Below are 23,085 nucleotides of genomic sequence, written 5' to 3' on the forward strand. Positions count from 1 at the left end.
AACCATAGCACATCTTGAGTAAAATTGATATAGGAGCACACCTCATCATGATGCGACTGAAAATATAAATCCAAATGTAATTCCAAATGTATTTTATTCTATCTTCTATCTTCAATTTAATGCTCCTTTACAAATTACATGCAAAATATACAATTTTTAGGATGTCTATGGCTTCTTGGTCTGAAGTAACTTTTAAAGATCGGGTCCAATTCTTCGACCCGTAAAATTGTTGTTATATTTTAGGCTTTAAAAAATGTCAACAGGTTTATTTACTAACAGACTAAATAAAAATTTGGCGTTTTCGAACGATTTTTGGACTCAAATAATTCTTGCCCAAGTTGCCTCATGGGTCCATTGTAATTTGAGGTGGACTTGTTTTATGTACACCAAACAACGTAACAATTTATGAAATTATTTATTTTTTTAATTTGTTCTAACAAATAATGTCCCAGGTTGGCCAATCTTTTATATTATTAAACATTTTTTGTGTAAAACTTAATTTTTTCAATATCATCTTAAAGGATACTACAAAAAGAGAGTTTATTGAAAAACTCTTCATATGCCATCCTATGCCACGAAAGTATCACATATAGGAGAGGAAATTGGCAATTGATTCAATTCTGATTCTATTCTGTACTAATTATGTAAAGAAAGTGGGGAAAATAACTTCGTCAAAAATGATTATATTTAGTTTTCTGAAAAAGTTTTCATTGATATGTCGAGCACTGTATTTCTAAACGCACTGATCTTCTGCTTTGCTTCTCTAATTTTGGATGCCATATTTTGTGATATCATATTCAACTTGGTCTTTCTATTGGAGTTTTACCCTTCCCTCGGGTCGTAAAACGTCAGATGGCTCGTATTCAATCGCAATTGTTGCAGCCAAAAAATATATTTTTCTTTTATAATAATTTTCATAGTATTTTTTTAATAAAAATATGTCAATTCTGCCATTATCGAACACTTTCATCAGACTTTTATTTTCATTTTTCACAATTACTTTTGCAAGTAGACAATTATTAGGATACATGGTTATTTGAACATTTATTGCACGGGTACTTACCAATTTATTTGAACTCATGAGAATATTATGACAAAGATCGGATCTTTTACCACTGCAATTGCACTCAAGAAAATTCGATGAAAAATATCAGATCTTTCACGGCTCCATTCGAACTCATAATTCGACGAAAAAGATCGGATCAATTGAACTAATGCAAAAGAACCAGTAAAATCATGACTTCACATGGAAACACTTCAATTTAATTTTGCTGTGTTCTTTTTGTACTGCTAAAAGCATGTTTTTTAATATTGCAGAAAACAATACATTCCCTTGGAAAATATGGAAGACATTGGCTGACTTCCGCATCGTTAGTTGCTTTGTGTTGTTTAAACTTCGTCAAAATATTTTAGTTGAACACTAATGCATCGTTCAATGCTCAAATGCTAACTAACTAACTGCATCATAAATAAAAATGATACATGTTTGCTTTTTACCTGCGTTAAAAATGCGTATTTTTGACGTTTTGAAACATTAGCTTCCCAGTTGTTAAGTACTACGGCGTTAAGAAACATAACACTTCACACAGTCATTTGCCAAGCAACTGATGATACGGAAGTCAGCCATTGTTAAGCATAGGCGAAAATAATAAAAATGTCGAATAACACTATGCAACACTGAAAATGTAAACAACTTCTAGTATGCATTTTTTGAAAATACATATTTAGACTACAAAAACCCTAGTAGGGTTCTGTCCTGTCAGATCCAGTTCGGATTTTATGGCCTCATCTAAACCGGGCTAAATCTACACTTTTTTGTATTTATCAGGCCTTTATCTCAGAAACGAATAGGAATTTGGCCTTGCTGTCTTTTTAGCAATATTGTAGCCCTAAACTATTAGAACTTATCTTTTGAAAAAAAAAAAAACACATAAGAAAAACTCCATCTAGGGCATCAAAATCTATAAAATATAGAAAATTGTACATAATTGCTGAAATTCTGGTCAGTATCGGCTATACTATTGGGAGTTGAACCAAGTAACCTTTCGCAAAAATCTTCCAAATAAAGTTCTCAACATTTCTTTAAAACATTCTGAAACTCTAAAATGCTTACTTCATGTTGTTTTAGCGGTATTTTGCATCATATCTTTTACAACACGTATTTCAAATACAGTTCACACCAACAGTTTATTCTCGCATTTCGGATTTCAATACATTATTGACATTTTTATTAAATCGTCGTTGAAAAATGTACTGAAAACAACGGCATAGAGCCATTTTACAACAATGACATGTTCTGAAGAGTTGTGTATTACATTCCAGGGAATATTTTTCCAAAAGAAAATATTCAGAAAAAAATAACGGTTTTGGAGATACGGTGCGAAATGTATAAAAATTGTGGAATTTTTGCATATATTTTGAAATTTGAGACAATAAATGTAGTTCATTATTTCTCCAAATATTTTATTCTTGTCCTTATCTACAAATTTGCTTCAGAGGTCAGAAGAAGATTCGCATTGGTTTCAGAGATATAGCCCAGAATTTCTTTAAAAAGTCAATATTTAACAATGTTAAGATGGGGCCATAACATCCGAGCGGGATCTGACACAACAAAACCCAACTAGGGTTTCTTGTCGTTTGGGTCTGTACTTTCAAATAATCCTCAGTTCGAATTGTTTGCACAAGATCACCTTAAAAATTTTGCACAGTGTAAATTATTTCAGAACACAACAAATTTGAGAAATATTGCATAAACAAGGGATATTGATCTTACCAACAATTAATGTATATTATAAGAATAATTAATTTTTTTAATTTTACCTGTAGTAGTGGAGAACGTAGTAATTGGAGAACTGCTGGCAAAAAATGGTCATGAATTCCGACTAATGCTTTTGGGTGCTTACGGGCTGTTGTTGTTAACAATATCAAGGAATATTGTGCAACATGCAAATCAGAGTCTGATATTAAAGGTTGAATTTCGGAAATAGCTGTCTGCAACAAGGGCGGTCCAAATATATCCAATGGATAATTATCAGCAAGCTTGTTTAATAAATCCAACGAATGCAGCTTTAATGCTCGCTGATTTTTGCGTAAAAATGTTCCCAGAGCAGGCATGACTTCATTTAGTATCGGTGTTAAATCTATACGTAGTGGCGATGCCGCTATCATTGTCAATGCTTTTACGCAGCTGAGACGGGTAATTTCATTCTTTAAGCGTTCTAGAAATAAGGGTAAACATGTATCTAGTTGTGGTTGTAACACATCACCCATATTAGCAATAATCTGTCCCATGCATGCTATCGCTCTCTCTTTCACCTCTTGATCCACGTCGGTAGTTTTGAGCTTTTGCAGAGTGGCCGAATAAACTTGATTTGCAACTGGTGTTATATCAAACAAGTCACTTGGAATGGCATTATTATCTAGAGGCCGAATTACTTGCACTAACTGCTGAAGAACAATTAATCCTTCAGTAGCAATCTTGTAAAAAGGATCAAAAACGGCAGATACTACCAAGGGAACCAAGACTGGAATATGTGGTGCAAACACATAAGGCTGATGTCCCTGTAACAAAGATGACATAAAGGAAAGTGCCTCAATCTTCATATTGCTTGTAGAGTTTTTGTCACTTAAAGAAAAGTGTATTCCTGGAACAATACTGTTTAGATGTGGTCCCAGCGACCCTGGCACTGCATTTAAAAGTTCGCGTAGAAGTAGGAAGCAATCTTGTCGCGTTTTCATCGATTTTTCTTTCATCAAGGGACAAGTCGCTTTGATAATTAGCGGAATTTGCTCAATTAAAATTGACACGTGTGAAGGAATCTGTTCCATTGAATCGGGATCTTGAGAAATTTCAACAACCGATCGCGTATTTTTTAATAATGAAATATAAGCATGAAAGATATCAGATTTTACGTTTTCTTCGCGTTCCTTAAAGCGTGCAATTAATGATGGACTCAAATCACGATAAAAATCATCAAGCATATCATGTCTGGTTGCAATAATAGATTCTAGACACTTGGCAGCGGCCCTTCGCACTTTCCAACTCATATCATCATCGTCACTATATTCTTCACTATCATCGTAATCATCTTCCTCTGTATCCATAGCAATGTTGCACTCAACGTCATCAGCTTCATAGTTGTAATTAGGATCATATGTTAAATATTTGAGACATAATTGCAAAATCTGAAAATATAAGGGCACAAAGTGATAGTTATTAATGTTTAGAAAATAGTTTATTCTTCTGCTTATTTGGCTTGAGGTCAGTAAAATTGAAAGGACATGAATTTCTGTTTTTCAATTTTGTTTTTTATTACCAATATTTCGACTATCTTCGATAGTCATCATCAGGGATTTGTGTTACTTAAAAAGAACAAAACATTTCGTTACATAAATATATAAAACAATAATATAACAATTTTTACATTGGATTATAAATCTTTCTTATAGGTAACCGCGAGTTCCATCCTCTCCTCTTGACAAAGAATTTCCAACTAATGCTTTTTGTGTTGTTCAATTATGTTCCTATAAATTTGAGCGCAATTTTCCGTATCGGTTTTATAATTCATTCGGTTTTCTGTAGGGACATTTACAATATGTAGCATTTCCAAAAAGTATCTTCTTTTGTAATTGTTTTCTTGTGCTAAAATAGCTACATTTTTGAAGTTTGGTGTGTGTCCTTCTTTCGAACAATGAGCTGCGAGGGCAGTTTTTTGCTCCAATGGCTTATTTTTGGCTTTTTGGTCCGATTTGTGGGCGCTGAGTCTTGTCTTAAGTTTTGATTTTGTTGTGCCAACATATGTCTTCTGACATATGTTGGACCCGTCACCATTGCATTTAATCTCATATACCACATTAGATATATCTTCATGTGGTATTTTTGATTTTGTTCTGCTAAAAAAGTTGTTGTTAGTGTTGCTGCTTTTAAAGGCCAGTTGGTATTTTTCCTTATTATAGATATTAGAAGCGGCGAATCTTTCGGAAAATACTGGAATGTACGTCGATCTTTTGTATGTTTTTTCAACCTTTGTTGTGTTTTTATCTGTATGTTTGTTCTCCACATGTTTTATCAAGTCGTTTATTAATTTTGTAGGGAAATCATTAATTTTTGGAGCTGTTTTTATTTTCATTTTGTTTTTGGTATGAAATTTACTGTCACTAATGTTCATTACTCTGTGGATGAAATTTGTTGCCGTATTAATTTTTATTCTGCGGGGGTGTTTAGAGTAATAATTAATAATTCTGCCCGAGGCCGTAGGTTTTTGGTACCAATCCAATAACAGCAGATTATTTTGCCTATATATAATGGAATCGAGGTATGGTAATCGGTTGTCGTTTTCAGATTCCATTGTGAAACGCAACTGTTTATTGTACATATTTAAAGTTTGAAGTGTTGTTTCAACTTCGGTTTTCTTTATAATACAAAATATGTCGTCTACATATTTTGTTAATATCCTAGGTTTCAGCGTCAGTTTTATCATGGTTTCGTCAAGGAGTTTTTCCATTACGATATCTGCGATGATTGGCGAGATTGGCGACCCCATTGGCATTCCCTTTAACTGTTCGAATACCTTGTCCTTATATTGAAAATACCTTGCATCCTTTATGCACATTGTCAGCATTTCGATGAATAAGTCCATTGGAATGTCGGTGTGTTCCTTGATGATTGTCCAATTTTCCTTAATGATGTTGATAGCCAAGTTAACAGGGACACTTGGGAATAGTGAAACAACATCAAACGATATCAGCATCTCGTCGTCTTCAATATGTTGCCTGTTAATTCTCGATTTAAATTCTACAGCGTCTTTGATATTATATTGTGAATCAGCCGTTAAAACCTTTAGGATGTTTGCCATGTACCTTGATAGTTCGTAGGTAGGGGAATTTATAAATGAACAAATCGGACGCAAAGGAGTTCCATCTTTGTGGATTTTGGGAAGTCCATATATTTTCGGCGGTACTGAAGTTCGACTTATTAACTTGTTTTTCTCCCCCTCGTTTATTATTTTTAGATTAAACAGTTTCATGACTAATTTATTGTTCTTTTCTTGTAGCCCGAATGTAGGATCTTTCCTTAACCGTTTATACGTGCACATGTCATTTAATATTTCATTCATCTTGTTTTCGTAGTCGACTTTTGACAAGACTACTGTTTTTCCACCTTTGTCGGCATTAAGTACCAAAATGTCCTTATTCTGTTGTAGGAACTTTGCAGTTTGGCCCACTGTACTTAATATAAAGCGATCTCTTTTCCCCAATGCTATATTTCGCGTGTGTTCATTTATAAGAGTAATGAGGTTTATTCTTGCATTCTCTTGCTGTTCTCTGTTCTCCAACGTTTGGATACAATCTTCTCCCTCAGCTATAACGTTGAACAAAGGGAACTTTGTTTTTGTTGTTGGCAGAGAGAACTTTGGCCCAAGAGAAAGCAACCACTGGATATTGTTGGGGACGTCAGTGTGGGTTTTGTATACGAACCATTCCTTGTTATACTGCAAATCGAGTTGACAGTGTTGTTGTTGTTTGAGTGCGTTTAGCTTCTTTATGTGTGTGGCTTTTTGTTTGGTGGTTTGTGAATATCTCACAAGAGATATTCTCAATAAATACTGCAAATCGAGTTGACAGTGTTGTTGTTGTTTGAGTGCGTTTAGCTTCTTTATGTGTGTGGCTTTTTGTTTTGTGGTTTGTGATTGGAGGATGGCATTTTCACTTTCCAACAACAATGTTAGATCGTCTCTTTCTAATATCTCAGTGAGACGATATTTTGTGTTATTGAGAATATCTCTTGTGAGATATTCACAAACCACAAAACAAAAAGCCACACACATAAAGAAGCTAAACGCACTCAAACAACAACAACACTGTCAACTCGATTTGCAGTATAACAAGGAATGGTTCGTAAACAAAACCCACACTGACGTCCCCAACAATATCCAGTGGTTGCTTTCTCTTGGGCCAAAGTTCTCTCTGCCAACAACAAAAACAACGTTCCCTTTGTTCAACGTTATAGCTGAGGGAGAAGATTGTATCCAAACGTTGGAGAACAGAGAACAACAAGAGAATGCAAGAATAAACCTCATTACTCTTATAAATGAACACACGCGAAATATAGCATTGGGGAAAAGAGATCGCTTTATATTAAGTACAGTGGGCCAAACTGCAAAGTTCCTACAACAGAATAAGGACATTTTGGTACTTAATGCCGACAAAGGTGGAAAAACAGTAGTCTTGTCAAAAGTCGACTACGAAAACAAGATGAATGAAATATTAAATGACATGTGCACGTATAAACGGTTAAGGAAAGATCCTACATTCGGGCTACAAGAAAAGAACAATAAATTAGTCATGAAACTGTTTAATCTAAAAATAATAAACGAGGGGGAGAAAAACAAGTTAATAAGTCGAACTTCAGTACCGCCGAAAATATATGGACTTCCCAAAATCCACAAAGATGGAACTCCTTTGCGTCCGATTTGTTCATTTATAAATTCCCCTACGTATGAACTATCAAGGTACATGGCAAACATCCTAAAGGTTTTAACGGCTGATTCACAATATAATATCAAAGACGCTGTAGAATTTAAATCGAGAATTAACAGGCAACATATTGAAGACGACGAGATGCTGATATCGTTTGATGTTGTTTCACTATTCCCAAGTGTCCCTGTTAACTTGGCTATCAACATCATTAAGGAAAATTGGACAATCATCAAGGAACACACCGACATTCCAATGGACTTATTCATCGAAATGCTGACAATGTGCATAAAGGATGCAAGGTATTTTCAATATAAGGACAAGGTATTCGAACAGTTAAAGGGAATGCCAATGGGGTCGCCAATCTCGCCAATCATCGCAGATATCGTAATGGAAAAACTCCTTGACGAAACCATGATAAAACTGACGCTGAAACCTAGGATATTAACAAAATATGTAGACGACATATTTTGTATTATAAAGAAAACCGAAGTTGAAACAACACTTCAAACTTTAAATATGTACAATAAACAGTTGCGTTTCACAATGGAATCCGAAAACGACAACCGATTACCATACCTCGATTCCATTATATATAGGCAAAATAATCTGCTGTTATTGGATTGGTACCAAAAACCTACGGCCTCGGGCAGAATTATTAATTATTACTCTAAACACCCCCGCAGAATAAAAATTAATACGGCAACAAATTTCATCCACAGAGTAATGAACATTAGTGACAGTAAATTTCATACCAAAAACAAAATGAAAATAAAAACAGCTCTAAAAATGAATGATTTCCCTACAATTAATAAATGATTTGATAAAACATGTGGAGAACAAACATACAGATAAAAACACAACAAAGGTTGAAAAAACATACAAAAGATCGACGTACATTCCAGGATTTTCCGAAAGATTCGCCGCTTCTAATATCTATAATAAGGAAAAATACCAACTGGCCTTTAAAAGCAGCAACACTAACAACAACTTTTTTAGCAGAACAAAATCAAAAATACCACATGAAGATAAATCTAATGTGGTATATGAGATTAAATGCAATGGTGACGGGTCCAACATATGTCATATGGTGAACTTTTGTATTGGGAAAGTCATGCCCGGTGAACTTTTGTATTGGGAAAGTCATCTCCGGTGAACTTTTGTATTGGGAAAGTCATGCCCGGTGAACTTTTGTATTGGGAAAGTCATCTCCGGTGAACTTTTGTATTGGGAAAGTCATGCCCGGTGAACTTTTGTATTGGGAAGACATATGTTGGCACAACAAAATCAAAACTTAAGACAAGACTCAGCGCCCACAAATCGGACCAAAAAGCCAAAAATAAGCCATTGGAGCAAAAAACTGCCCTCGCAGCTCATTGTTCGAAAGAAGGACACACACCAAACTTCAAAAATGTAGCTATTTTAGCACAAGAAAACAATTACAAAAGAAGATACTTTTTGGAAATGCTACATATTGTAAATGTCCCTACAGAAAACCGAATGAATTATAAAACCGATACGGAAAATTGCGCTCAAATTTATAGGAACATAATTGAAAAACACAAAAGGCATTAGTTGGAAATTCTTTGTCAAGAGGAGAGGATGGAACTCGCGGTTACCTATAAGAAAGATTTATAATCCAATGTAAAAATTGTTATATTATTGTTTTATATATTTATGTAACGAAATGTTTTGTTCTTTTTAAGTAACACAAATCCCTGATGATGACTATCGAAGATAGTCGAAATATTGGTAATAAAAAACAAAATTGAAAAACAGAAATTCATGTCCTTTCAATTTTACTGACCTCAAGCCAAATAAGCAGAAGAATAAACTACAGATCAAAGGTCAACAATAATATACAAAAATGTTTAGAAAATATTATAAGTTTTACACAAAGAAGTTGTATTTTTTCACAGTTCTCATCAGACGGTTGATGAGCCAACACCGTTTGTCTTTAAACAGCTGATCATAATCGAGAGCACGATTTTTTGATTTTCTTTTTGTCATCTGATTCTCATTTTTGCGCTATTTTTTTTTTTAAAAAAGTTTTTATAGAAATATTTTTGTTTAATTGAACGGATTTAAGAACTAAATCATTAGGGTTGCACCCCCCAAATCACAATAGGTACGCTGTCCTGGAACCAGACCGTGATAAAAAAAAATACTCGTTCCCACAAAAGATCACGACTAGATGCTGCTGATTTTGTTCCTCTTCCAACAGGAAATCCCAATTACAATGATGTCCCCAGATTTTTAGTTGCCTCCGCAATACCAAAGGACTCTTCAAGTGAAGTTAAAGCATTGGCTTCCTACAATGGCCTCCTACAATGTTTTCCCAATCCCACGGCAGCGGGTTCTTTCGTACCGGATTGACCCGGAACAACACAAAACCCATGTTCCGGCCAGCGGCTGCCACCTCAGTGTGTACATGTTCGTATTTGTCTCGTTTTTCTGTGTTGGGAGCAGCATATCCCGGAATGCCTGCTCCGAATTCTATTGGTCCGAGCCGGGACGGAGGAAAACCCAGGACCAATATATCTGTGCTCAGTTTGTCACATTCGCATCTTCACCCACATCCAACCTTCGGTGAGATGCAATAGATGTCAGGAGTGGGTGCATCTAAGGGGTTGCTCTGGACTCGTCCACGTGAGGGACTACGACAGGGACTATGTTGCTGCATGCTGTGTGAGCACAGTTCCCAGTGAGTCGTCGTCGGATTACGAGACTCCCTCGTCGTCTGATTACGAAACTCCCCCGCAGTCCCCTCGACAACAACCGCACACGCAGCCTTTAACACCAGCCGTTGTTGTCCCAATCCCCGAAAATGCAGCCTGTTTGCAATTGAATTGCAATGGACTCCGAGGTAATATCGAGGAGATAGTAGATTTTATGAGTCGGAAGAACATCATCTGTGGTAAGCTATGCGGCTCCAATCTGGTCCCCGAGATTGTGTGATTCGAACTGGAAAAAGATTCAAACTTGCCAGAATGCCGCCCTGAGAACAGCGACAGGGTGCCTCTTCAAATCTTCAGTGGACCATCTACATGAGGAGGCAAAAATTCTTCCTGTAAAGCAACACAATGAGATGCTTTCGTTGCAGTATCTGCTTGGATGTTATCGTGTGAGCCATCCCAATCACCATCTTGTGGGTAGGCCCGGCCCATTCAGGGAGATCAGGGATCAGAGGGAGAGGTCCAACGATACAGGAGAGAACCCCTAGATCAACAAGCATATCAAGCATGATTGAATAGCATTCACACGGACGCAGTTGCCAAGGCCTTAAGCAATTATAGTGTGAATAAAGTACTCGGAGTACATCCTCCATCTATCGCAGCTGAGGAGCGTCAGCTGCCACGGCAAACTAGAGTAGTTTTGGCTCAACTACGCTCGGGATATTGCAGTCGCCTAAATTCTTATTGGGCGGAAGTCGATCGCGCCGTGCAAGACATCTGCCCTGTATGCGGCATGGGCCCGCACGACACACAACACCTTTTTAACTGCCCGCCAAACCTACCCATCTAACTCCAGTGGATCTGTGGCTACATCCCATCGAAGCAGCCACTTTTCTGTAACTGGAGATAGACCCAGAGCCAGATTGAACAGAGGAACGAACAAATAAACAACAAAAACACTGTTACAACAACAATGTTTTCCATATAGGCCGAGGTATTAAACACATCAGTCGGCAATACTCTGTAGTGCGATTCTCTAACTCATTTATTGAGTTACCGACAAATGTCGGTAAAATTAAAATGCTTAAAATTTCGGTAGTTAACGATATTATTCGGTAAGTTAGCGACCAACAAAAAGTTGTCGTAAAGTTCTACCGATAGCAACAATGTTGTTTATTTGAACTTTTCATTCATAATTTTGCGTTTTAATGTTACCGATTTTTGTCGGTAACTCAATAAATGTGTTAGAGAATCGCACTACTGAAATATCTGAACTGCGCAGTGGCGATTTGTTAATAAAGGCGAACAATGCCAGAGCTTTTAGAAAATTCTTATCAGCAAAGTATGTACACTGGTGTGCGAAATAATAGAGCCACTAAAGTTACAACGCATTAAACGTTTCTAAATCACTTCTGAAATGTGTGTTATGGCACAATTAACATTTTTATGGTGCATTATCCCATAAAAAAAATTCAGTCAACATTTGTCCAATTTAGGGGTTGACCTTGTATTATGCACGGCAGAGCCTGTAAAGAGGTGTGCGAAATAATAGAGCCACTTTAAGTAAATAAGACAATTTCTTAGGGGTCGATCATCGATAACAATTATCGTTGAGTGGCGTTGCCAGTTGTCAAAATTGATCCACGTATGGCAACTCTCAACTGAAGTTGCGAATCTCAGTTGACGAAGCGGCTGTTTTTCAGCAACCACAAATTTTCAGTTGCAGTGAACATTTTCGAAGAAACAAGAAGTAAAATAGAAGGAAAAAATAAACATTTTGTTAACAGTTATTGATTCTTTGCATCATTAATTAATTTTTTGTATCAATACGGTGAAAATAACGACAAATCAACAGTTCGAAATATTAATTGATAAACTGAGTGAAAATCCAAACTTAGCCCGAGGAGTTCGGGAGTTTTAGTGAAACCAAAGCCACAGCGGATGAAGCGTGCAGGTCCATTTCGGACAGTTTAAACAGCCATGAACCTCCAACACTAACACCTGAAGAGTGGCAGAGTCTGGATTCACTTTAAAGCAAAGTTGAAAAAGAAAATGCCTCAAAATAAAATAAACTTCAACGACACTGGTGGTGGACCATCACAATAAGTGAATTTATCGCCTTTGGAGCGGACAGCAGCAAATCCTTTGCAAATGAATTTGGTGACAAATACAGTAAGTTCAGTTTAAGTACAAATGACGAACATCCTCCTACACCAGGGAATTTCGTTTTTGAATAAAAATGGTTTTTATTTTGCCTTTTTTCCTGCTCTCTCAACTTCGAAACACACAATTTGTCCTTTATCAAGGGGACAACTTCCTTCAATACTCTCGACAATGTAGATTGAGCCATGCAATTGTTGAAATCATTGCCATGGGACTTTTGGAAACTTCCGTCCTCAAAGAATCGCAACGCTGCGCACACTTTTAAAAGTGGGGGTATTGCTGTTGATCTGTAACTTACTTTGAAGTCATCCTTTAACGTTTCCACAACGTAAACTACGGCATCCTTTGGCAATCCAAAATACGCCTTAAACCTGAAATAGTTTACTGACTATACAGATCTTTCCACATGATCATAAGCTTACAGTGCAGATGGTAATTCCAATGGATTCGACTTGTCCCTCAAATTTCTTCTAATAGATGCAATGTCCTGTACATTTTCTTCATCATCAAAAAATAATTCCACCGAACTTATCATTTTATGGGACAGCAAATAAAACTTGACGATCCGAAGATTCAATGGGCAGGTTATATTCCAAAATATTAAAATATTGTCCAGAATACACAAAAGAGTTATCCAAAACGCAATTATTTTTAAAATGTTTTTTTTTTTTTTTTTTTTTTTGCGAATAGAGGTCACAAGTTTGAAAAAACACTTTTTATCGACCCAGTTGAATTGACATTAATGGTACAACATTTCGTCTCAGTCGCGCAGACAACTGACAACGCAACTCAAGTTTAGTGGCAATACAAGATAGACCCATTAAGTAAATTCAAATTTTACCGTCAAAATCATAGAGAAAACGTTAGTTTTCCCTCCTAACATTATTTTCCTGAATATCCCTGCACCAAAAATTAAAATTTTAACTCCCCTTCCAGAGTTAATGGGGCTGAAAACCCATATGTGCCCAGAATCAAAGATAATGTCTCATAAAGGCCTCCAATATATCGCAAATATCAATAATATTTGTGTTTATGAAGAAAACGTGCTAAACTGCTATCAAAAATAAGAAAACATCAAAAACCGGTCGAAAAAAGTTAATATTTTTATGATTTTAGAGCAAAAAAATGGGGGTCCTGTACGGAATATTACCCTTTGTAGCACCTCTGCTCCAATAAACGAGTAAATAATTTATTGTTATCAACTTTAACAGACCTTAGGTGTTATTTAAGAACAGCCTACAACAATTTTTGGGTACAGAAATCACGAATCTTAAACATAAATACAGAATATTTTTATATCTACCGTAGTTGTTGGAGCGCAAGATAGCTCTCGAACGGATCTGCCGATTCGGTCCAACATTTGGCCTTCGTAATATTTTGTCCAAACTTAGTTAAAGTTCGAAGATAAGCCATATCGGTCCACTCCTTTAGGTACCTTCCTCACAAAAGTTTAAAAATGTTTGGAAAAATTGTGCGCACGATAACGCTTGAAGCTAGTGACCGATTTGGTCCATACTTCACACATCCTAATATATCTACCCGGTATAGATCAGGTTCGAATACGGACTATATTTGTCCACTCCTTTGGGTACCTCCCACACAAAATTTCGGATAACTTCACTTTAAGACCTGCTCTCGAATTACTTTAATTTTTGATGAAGCAACTTGTATTCACTGACCCCTTTATGATGGTATAAGATTTTTCAGGCGCAAGTAGATACTTCCTGAGAAAATAGCCAGGAAACTTAGCCCCAAACTTAGTTTCAGTTCGAAGATGGGCAACACCGGCCCACAACTTCCATTACTTCCCAAAATTTAAAACGGGGTAACCAATTTGGTCCAAACTTTGGATCTTCTAATATTTTGTCCAAATTCAGTTTAACATCCAAAAATGGCCCATATTTGTCCTCTCCTTAAGGTACCTTCCCTGTAAAAGTTCAACATTTATGTTTAAGTGCAGTTTAGGGTCTGTTCGAAGATCCTTTGGAAATGTATACCGATGCTATTTGTTGTGGTCCTGTTACAGCGATATTATGGTTTCCTTGGGCAAGTTCATGCTTCCTGGCATACTGGTCCAAATACGATGACCCACTGAAATGAATAGTGGGGGCGATATCTATCGAAAAGATATGACTCCCAAAATAAGATCCACTTTCATAATGGACTATGTCGGTCCATTCCTTCAAGTACCTCCTCCGCAACACTTTTGAACTTTAATCGTAATCCACATTTTTGTCTGTAAGTTCAAACGTTACAAATGGGCATTAAAATTCTGAAAAGACCCTAAATACATTCGATCTGTCCGTAGATGAAAGTTTCAATTCACATAGGCTGAGGGTATATCTCCGTCGGCAAAGTCGACTGATACTTTTTTGTTTGTTTGCTCTAAAATCTTTAAAATATTAATTTTTTCGACCGGTTTTTTATATTTTCTTATTTTTGATAGTAGTTTAGCACATTTTCTTCACAATCACAAAAATTATTGATATTTGCGATATATTGGAGGTCTTTATGGGACATTATCTTTGATTCTGGGTCCATATGGGTTTTCAGCCCCATTAACTCTGGAAGGGGAGTTAAAATTTTAATTTTTGGTGCAGGGTTATTCAGGAAAATAATGTTAGGAAGAAAAACTAACGTTTTCCCTATGATTTTGACGGTAAAATTTGAATTTCCTTAAGAAATTGTCTTATTTACTTAAAGTGGTTCTATTATTTCGCAAACTTCTTTACAGGCTCTGCCCTGCATAATACAATACAAATTGGACAAATGTTGATTGAATTTTATTTATTTATTTATTTATTTATTTATTTTTGTTTATATGTTGCGAAGAAGCCATTTGACCTATTAATGTCACAAGATGCAAAAAAACTACAAATGTGTTCTTCGAATCAGGAAATGTATCTTAAAATATTACAATTCAAATCTTATAATAATAAGTATTTAATAAAATGTACACATGTGTGTGCGCAAAGCAACTACAAGGCAAAAAATAAGGCTCCCCAGCCAAAATGAAGAAAGAGTTATAATATGCCTATTGTTGGTAATATACAAATTGAATCAATGCATCAGTAATTCCAATATAGTAGAATCTACAAAAAAAATGTTAGGGTTCCACTGTAAACAATCAGAAACTAGGCATCATTGTTATTACGCATGCACACATATTACGTATTACACCACAAGTAGTAACACGCACATCAACTCATTGTAACGTATTTTCAGTTTCCAGAATTAAACAGAATAAATTTTGTTTAAGTTTGTTAATTTATCAATAAGGCTTTTATTTATAACATAAAAGCACAACTAAATCTTTTACTCAAACGTAAGAGTACAACAACTGGCGACGAGGGCGGTGAATAAAGAAATAAATTCTTTAATTTCAATTCATCTACGCAAAAAAAATCAACTGCACATAAAATGTCAAGCGAGAACATTGTGAAATTACTAGCTGAACAGCAAGCGGCTATGAATCTTCAAACGCAGTTACTGCAACGATTAACAAATCTACTTCAAGCTCAGAGTACTGGAAACACCAAAGATGCTACGAGTCCCAGCACTTCAAAAGCAGCATTAATGGAATCTCTTTCACATTCCATGACAGACTTCGTTTATGAACCGGAAAGCGGATTAATTTTTCAAGCGTGGTACAATCGCTACCAACATGTCTTCGAAAAAGAAGCCCAATCTCTGGACGATCATGACAAAGTTGCGTTACTCTGGAGAAAGATGTCAAACAGTGTTCACGAAAGATTCAGGAACTACGTCCTTCCAAAGAATCCAACAGAAATGAGTCTCAAAGACACCCTGGAGAAACTTAACAAACTATTTGGTAAGGTAGAAACTCAAGTGTCTCAACGCTACAAGTGTTTGCAAATGAAAAAACTTGACGGAGAAGACTATAAGGAATACGCCGGTAGTGTTAACTTACAGTGCGAACTCTTCAAGCTAAATGAAATGCAAGTGGATCAATTCAAGTGTCTAATCTATGTCTTAGGTTTACAATCAAGCAAAGACAACGACATTCGCTTACGTTTACTCAAATTGCTAGACGAAGCAAAGGACTCCATAACTCTAGACACTCTTGTAGATGAAACTCAACGACTCATGGATTTGAAAACAGTCAATACATTGATCGAGCATCAATCGCAATCAATTTGCGCAGTCAAGAAATTCGCCAAGAACAACAACAAGCATTCCCATAAAATTCCTAAAACGCCCTGCTGGTTATGCGGAGACATGCATTACTCAAAATACTGCCCATTTAAAAATCATAAATGTTCAAAGTGTCAGCAGACAGGTCACAAGGATAACTTTTGCAAAAGCGCAAAACGAGGCAAGTCCACTACAGACAAAACTGCAGTCAAGTCGGACAAAACAAAATACAACGCCAACGCTGTATTCTCATCGAAGCAACTCCAATTTCAACAATTGCGAAAATATACCATCGTGGAGATAAACAAGAAACAAGTCAAATTACAAATCGACACAGCATCTGATATTTCAATCATATCACGATCAACATGGGAATACATAGGTAAGCCACACGTACACAAAACAAATGATACTGCAACAGACGTGAATTCCAACAGCATCAGCCTAATCGGAAAGTGTCAATGCAACATAATGGTATCAGACAAAACGCTAACTCTACAATGTTACGTCACGGAAATCGATAACTTAAACATAATGGGTATCGACTGGATACAAAGTTTTAACCTTTGGGACAAACCAATTTCAGCTTGGTGTCGCCAAATATCAAACGATGAATACATATCAAACCTGAGAAGCAAGTACAAACCTGTTTTCGACAACAGCAGTCTTGGCCTTTGTACAAAAACCAAAGTGCATATTAAACTTCTTCCAGACGCAAAAGAAACATTCATTGCAAAACGCCCAGTACCATATGCCGTGAGAACAGAAATAGAAACAGAGCTAGATAGACTTGAAAAAGCAAATATCATCACACCAGTCAATTCTTCAAAATTTGCAGCGCCAATAGTCGTGAGTAGAAGGAACGGAAAAATTAGAATTTGTGCAGACTATTCCACGGGTCTCAACAATTCAATTGAACCAAATCAGTATCCTCTGCCCACTCCTGAAGAAACTCTCAGATTGTCACGATTGTATGATATTTAGTCATTTGGATCTCTCTGACGCATATCTTCAAGTAGAAGTCGACGATCAAAGCAAAGACTTGCTAACTATTAATACTCACAAAGGGTTATACAGATTTAATCGCCTCACTACAGGTATAAACTCAGCACCAGGATCCTTCCAGGGAATCATGGATGAGCTATGCACAGGCATCCAAGGAGCACGAGCGTACATAGACGACATAGTCTTGGCAAGTAGATCTCTTCACGATCACAAAACTAATCTTAATTTGTTATTACAGAAAATTCAAGATTACGGGTTCAAACTCAAATTCGAAAAATGTCAATTTTTCAAACCATCAATCAAGTATCTAGGTCAAATCATAGATAAAAATGGCATACGACCTTATCCAGATAAAATTCTTGCAATACAGAATCTCTTTTCAAAAGTACGATCTTTACTTGGCTCCATAAACCACTATGGAAAGTATGTCTACAACATGAGAAACATCCGAAAACCACTAGATGATCTCTTAAAAAAAGATCACAAATTCATTTGGACCAAAGAATGTCAACAATCTCTCAACGAATTCAAACGCATTCTAACATCGGATCTACTACTAACTCATTACAATCCAGCATTGCCAATTCACATTGCAGCGGACGCATCATCACATGGCATCGGAGCGGTAATATACCATATTTACCCAGACAACAGTGTCAAAACCATTCATCACGTCTCAAGATCACTTACTCCAACGGAGCGAAATTACAGTCAAATCGAAAAAGAATGACTAGCACTAGTTTTCGCCGTACAACGTTTCCACAAAATGATTTTCGGAAGAAAATTGACCCTACATACCGACCATAAGCCATTGCTCGCCATATTTGGTTCCAAAAAAGGTATTCCGGTCTACACCGCGAACAGGTTACAACGTTGGGCTCTCATCCTTCTCACCTACGATTTCGATATAAAGTATACCAATACAAAGGATTTTGGACATGCAGACGTTCTGTCAAGATTGATAAGCGCACATGAAAAACCATCAGACGAGTACATCATAGCTTCAATCAACCTAGAAAACGACAGTTAGCTTCAAAATGATACAGAATGCAACCAAAAAGGATTCAACCTTACAGTTTCAAACTATGTAAACAACGGCTGGCCAGAAAACAAAAACAGCATAGATTCTTCAATTCTTCCATATTTCAACAGGCAAGATTCAAAATCAATAGCAGATGATTGTCTTATGTTCAATACGCGCATAATAGTACCCGAATGCTACAGAAAACAAATTCTCAAACAACTGCATCGCGGACACATAGGAACAGAAAGAAGCAAATCTATCGCACGCAGCTACGTATATTGGCCAAACATAGACAAGGACATAGAGACTTACGTCAAGAAATGCAACAATTGCCAACTCGCAGCAAAAAGTCCCATCAAAACCAACCTTTGTCCTTGGCCCACAACAACACGCGTTCTCGAACGTGTTCACATAGATTACGCAGGTCCTGTAAAAAGCATTTACTACCTCGTAATAGTGGATTCATATTCCAAATATCCCGTCATATATGAAACTTCATCAACCACGACCGCAGCAACATTAAGGTTACTAACAACTTATTGTTCACAGTTTGGAAATCCTGAACAAATCGTATCCGACAATGGAACACAATTTTCCTCAGCGGATTTTGAAAATTGGTGTTCTCAACGAGGAATCAAACACACGCGAACAGTTCGATATCACCCAAGTTCAAATGGTCAAGCAGAAAGATTCGTCGATACTCTCAAACGATCTTTAAAAAAATCAGAGGGAAAGGAGACGGCATCTAATGCACTACAAACATTCTTAGAAGTGTATCGTTCAACACCCAGCAAGAGAAACCGATCAAAATGTACCTGCAGAGCAAAATGATAATCTTCCTCTTCAAATCCTACTAGAAGACTTCAACATTAGTCCACCAATGGAAGAAGATTTCACAACTCCACCATCATCACCGGTTATGCACCCACAACGCATCACTTCTCGAAGAAACCCTGTACAGCCAGTATCGAGGACCCCCGAGAAGTCTCAAAAAGGGAGATGTTAGGGTTCCACTGTAAACAATCAGAAACTAGGCATCATTGTTATTATGCATGCACACATACATAAACACACACACTTGCAACCCTCATGCTATACTCTTTCTCACTCAGTCAGTCTCTTTCAGTCATTCAGACAACACAGTCATTGTATTACACCACAAGTAGTAACACACACATCAACTCATTATTAACAGCAAAGCTTTCAAACCTTCGTCGAAATACACTTCTGGAAAACGAAAACTGCCGTAGCTCTGCAGGAAGTTGATTCCACAAACGTGCAGAGCGAATAATGAAAGATCTTTCGTATAAAGATGTGGAAAAACGTGGAAAAATTAATTGTGTGTTTCTAGTAGATCTAAAGAAAACAAGCCGATCTCGCAGGAAACTAGGTAGTTCCAAAATTACCGATTTATAAAGAAATGAAACAACTCGTTGCTGAACAAAAACATTAAAAGGCACTCCTTGGAAAATCATTGCCTGTTCCGAAATATGTTCAGATCGGCGCATGTTATATACATATCTTACAATCATGTTGAACAGTTTTTCTACTTTTTCAAAAAGTTCCTGCGTTGTACCCGATATCACTTCTATACCATAAGAAATTATCGATATTAACATAGAATAAGCAAGCTTTTTCTTGACAAAGAGGGGCAAATAGAATTCAGTAGAATACAATTTCCGAAGCATATTAACTACTCTTGGGTATAACGCATCTATATGCGCTGAAAAATCAAGTTTTGTATCGAGTATAACTCCTAAACATTTTAAACGATCAACAAACTCAATCGACAGTCCATTAAGTTGTATGTTAATACTACAATTTATGGGATAAAGTTCCACTATAAAAATGCAAATTGCGCCATATCACTGTTCAGAAGTGATTTAGAAACGTTTAATGCGTTGTAACTTCAGTGGCTCTATTATTACTTTGCACACGAGTATATATACACCCAGCAAAATGTTTGTAGCCAAAGAAGTAGTTAAATCATGAGTGCAAGTGATTTCGGACTACATCTTTTTACGTGAAAGAAGTCATGATTTTTACAAGGGCATGGTGCAGTGAGGATACTGTCTAATTTACTTCTTAAGCACACATTTTGCATTAGTTCTTTGTAGTGAATAAATCACAACAACATATGATTCAACTACTTCTTTGGCTACAAACAAAGATGTAGTTTGAAATCACTTTTATTATTTTTTGTATACAAATTACTTTTTATGGATGCAAACGTATTGCCTTTATTATAATTAACAAGAAACAAATTATGTTCTTTGTCTTTTTAAGTTTTTTTTTTTTTGCAAAATTTTGAAATTTCTGAAATGTGAAAAATTTATGAAATGGATTCAAATCGGACATTGTCAAAATGTGAAGAACGGACTGCATTTTTCATGACTCTGCGTGGACTGCTTCAAAAAAAGCTATTCAATCACTACTTCACAAGGAACAACTTCAAATAAATTTTGCTGGGCATATATGTTGTTCCAGTAAAAATAGAGCCGCATTCTACACTCAATTACTCGAAAGGCTTAATATTCTCAGAGAAAATAAAAACAATACCCGAAGATGATTTACTCAAAGATTTAGCGGAACATCAAGTAATCGGCGTAAGGAAATTTATGAAAATGGATGGAGACAAATTGGTTGCCACAGGCGGAGCTGTGATCACATTTGACCTCATACGCCCTCCGAATTACATTGGCTGGAACACTGTTCTTGTTCGCGATTATATTACGAATTATTAAAGTGTAAAAACTGCCAAAAACTTGGACACACCAAGAACCACTGCAAATCCATAGAATTCTGAAAAGAATGTGCTTTCCCACCTCCACATAATACCTGCAGTCGTAAATTCTGCAACGTCGACACACACACTTCGTAATTGCATTTCTTCTTTGAAACACAAATCAGTGAACAAAATAAATATCAAGCAGAGGTTCACAAACCGAGATGCGTGGAAAATATTAAAAAGTGATCCAAAAGGCTACCTAATCAAACCACCAGCTAAAAAGCAGCTCAATTCACAAGCAATAGGCAGTGATAAAAATACCCACATTTCTACAGATTCTCATACCAACACTATACCATCACCAAAAACTTATTCTAATGAGACTCCATCTTCTTCAACATCCCAATCGGTTACAGTTTCAACTACTCAAACCAAACAAAAAAATATCTCACTCAAACTTTTACACCACAAATCAAGGAAATAGCAAGACATCTCCAAACGCAACATCAGTACAAACATCAGCATCAATGTTACACTCAAGCCCTGAAACCACAAATCAAGAAAATGGCAAATCATCATATTATTCGGCAGAAAAAGAAACACTTGCTCTGTTCCAGAACCTGCAAGAAGCTCCTATTTTTGTACTACGATCACATTTTTTTCCTTTATGTTATCAGAAAAAATAGTAAAAATTAGTAGATTCTCGCAGTTCACACAATTAAATTCAATAAAAGAAAACACTCTAAATTCATCAAGGTTTTCTCAGATATCAACCGATTCGTCACCAGAAAGTACTTCGACAACATCAATGAAACCAGCTAAAATTACCTCTAGTAGACCTGAAATTGGAGATCATCATAAACACATCATAACTATACAATTTATCATTAATAATTTTTCTACTTTTTTTATTCTCTTTAATTTAATCTAATAATATGGATCTGAATTCGAACATTACAATTTTGCAATGGAAAATTCAAAGTTTTATATGCCATATATTTGCGACCTGTAGTGCGATTCTCTAACACATTTTTTCAGTTACCGACAAAAATCGGTAAAATTAAAACGCAAAATTATGAATGAAAAGTTCAAATAAAAGTTGACAACACTCTTGCTATCGGTAGAACTTTACGACTGCTTTTTATTCGTCGCTAACTTACAGAAAAACATCGGCACTTACCGAAATTATAAGCATTTTAATTTTACCGACAACTGTCGGTAACTCAAAAAATTAGTTAGAGAATCGCACTACTGAACGCCAAAATTGGTAACGATAACGCCGGGCTAACACAAATTATGGGAACTCACTCCATTGGCTCAAAAAATTCTAACGGAGAACGGTTTGTTGAGCTCTGCAAAACATTCACCTGGTAATTGGCGGGTCAATCTTTCCCCACAAAATCATCCATAAATATACATGGACCTCACCTAATGGAACAACAAGAAACCAGATCGATCATATATTCATCAGTGGCAAGTGGAGGAGTTTAGAGGACGTGCGTTCCAAAAGAGGAGCAGATATCGACAGCGACCATGAGCTAGTGGTAGCTACAATAAAACTAAAACCCGAAAATATCCACAAAAAAAGAAGGCAAGCGACAAAAAAAGGCTTGATGTAGCAGCGCTACGAAACTTAGAAACAAAACATGAGGTCGGACAAGGATTAAATACACTACTGCCCTTACATAACAAAACATGGGACGAAACCTGCATCCAACTATATGAACTAGGAGAAAACTTCATAGGATACACCCAAACAAACAAGCGTAAATGGATATTAAACGAAACATGGAAACTGATAGAAAAGAGAAACCTGCTCAAACCGCAACAAATAGACAACCCTGTCATAAAATAACAAT

At 36.3% G+C, this 23,085-nt stretch overlaps 1 protein-coding gene across 1 annotated transcript in view; it reads right to left on the reverse strand.

The window, feature by feature from the left end:
- Positions 1–23,085, reverse strand: part of LOC141394408 (cullin-associated NEDD8-dissociated protein 1-like) — a 162,787-nt gene that overhangs the window by 91,158 nt on the left and 48,544 nt on the right. Inside the window, exon 4 of the mRNA XM_073968681.1 lies at positions 2,821–4,185. Within this exon, the coding sequence (XP_073824782.1) occupies positions 2,821–4,185 (1,365 nt within the window). The remainder of the gene's footprint in view (positions 1–2,820; positions 4,186–23,085) is intronic.

This window comes from Musca autumnalis, unplaced genomic scaffold (assembly GCF_047663935.1).
Source record: "Musca autumnalis isolate F117 unplaced genomic scaffold, ASM4766393v1 scaffold_2, whole genome shotgun sequence".
In the NCBI taxonomy this organism is placed as follows: domain Eukaryota; kingdom Metazoa; phylum Arthropoda; class Insecta; order Diptera; family Muscidae; genus Musca; species Musca autumnalis.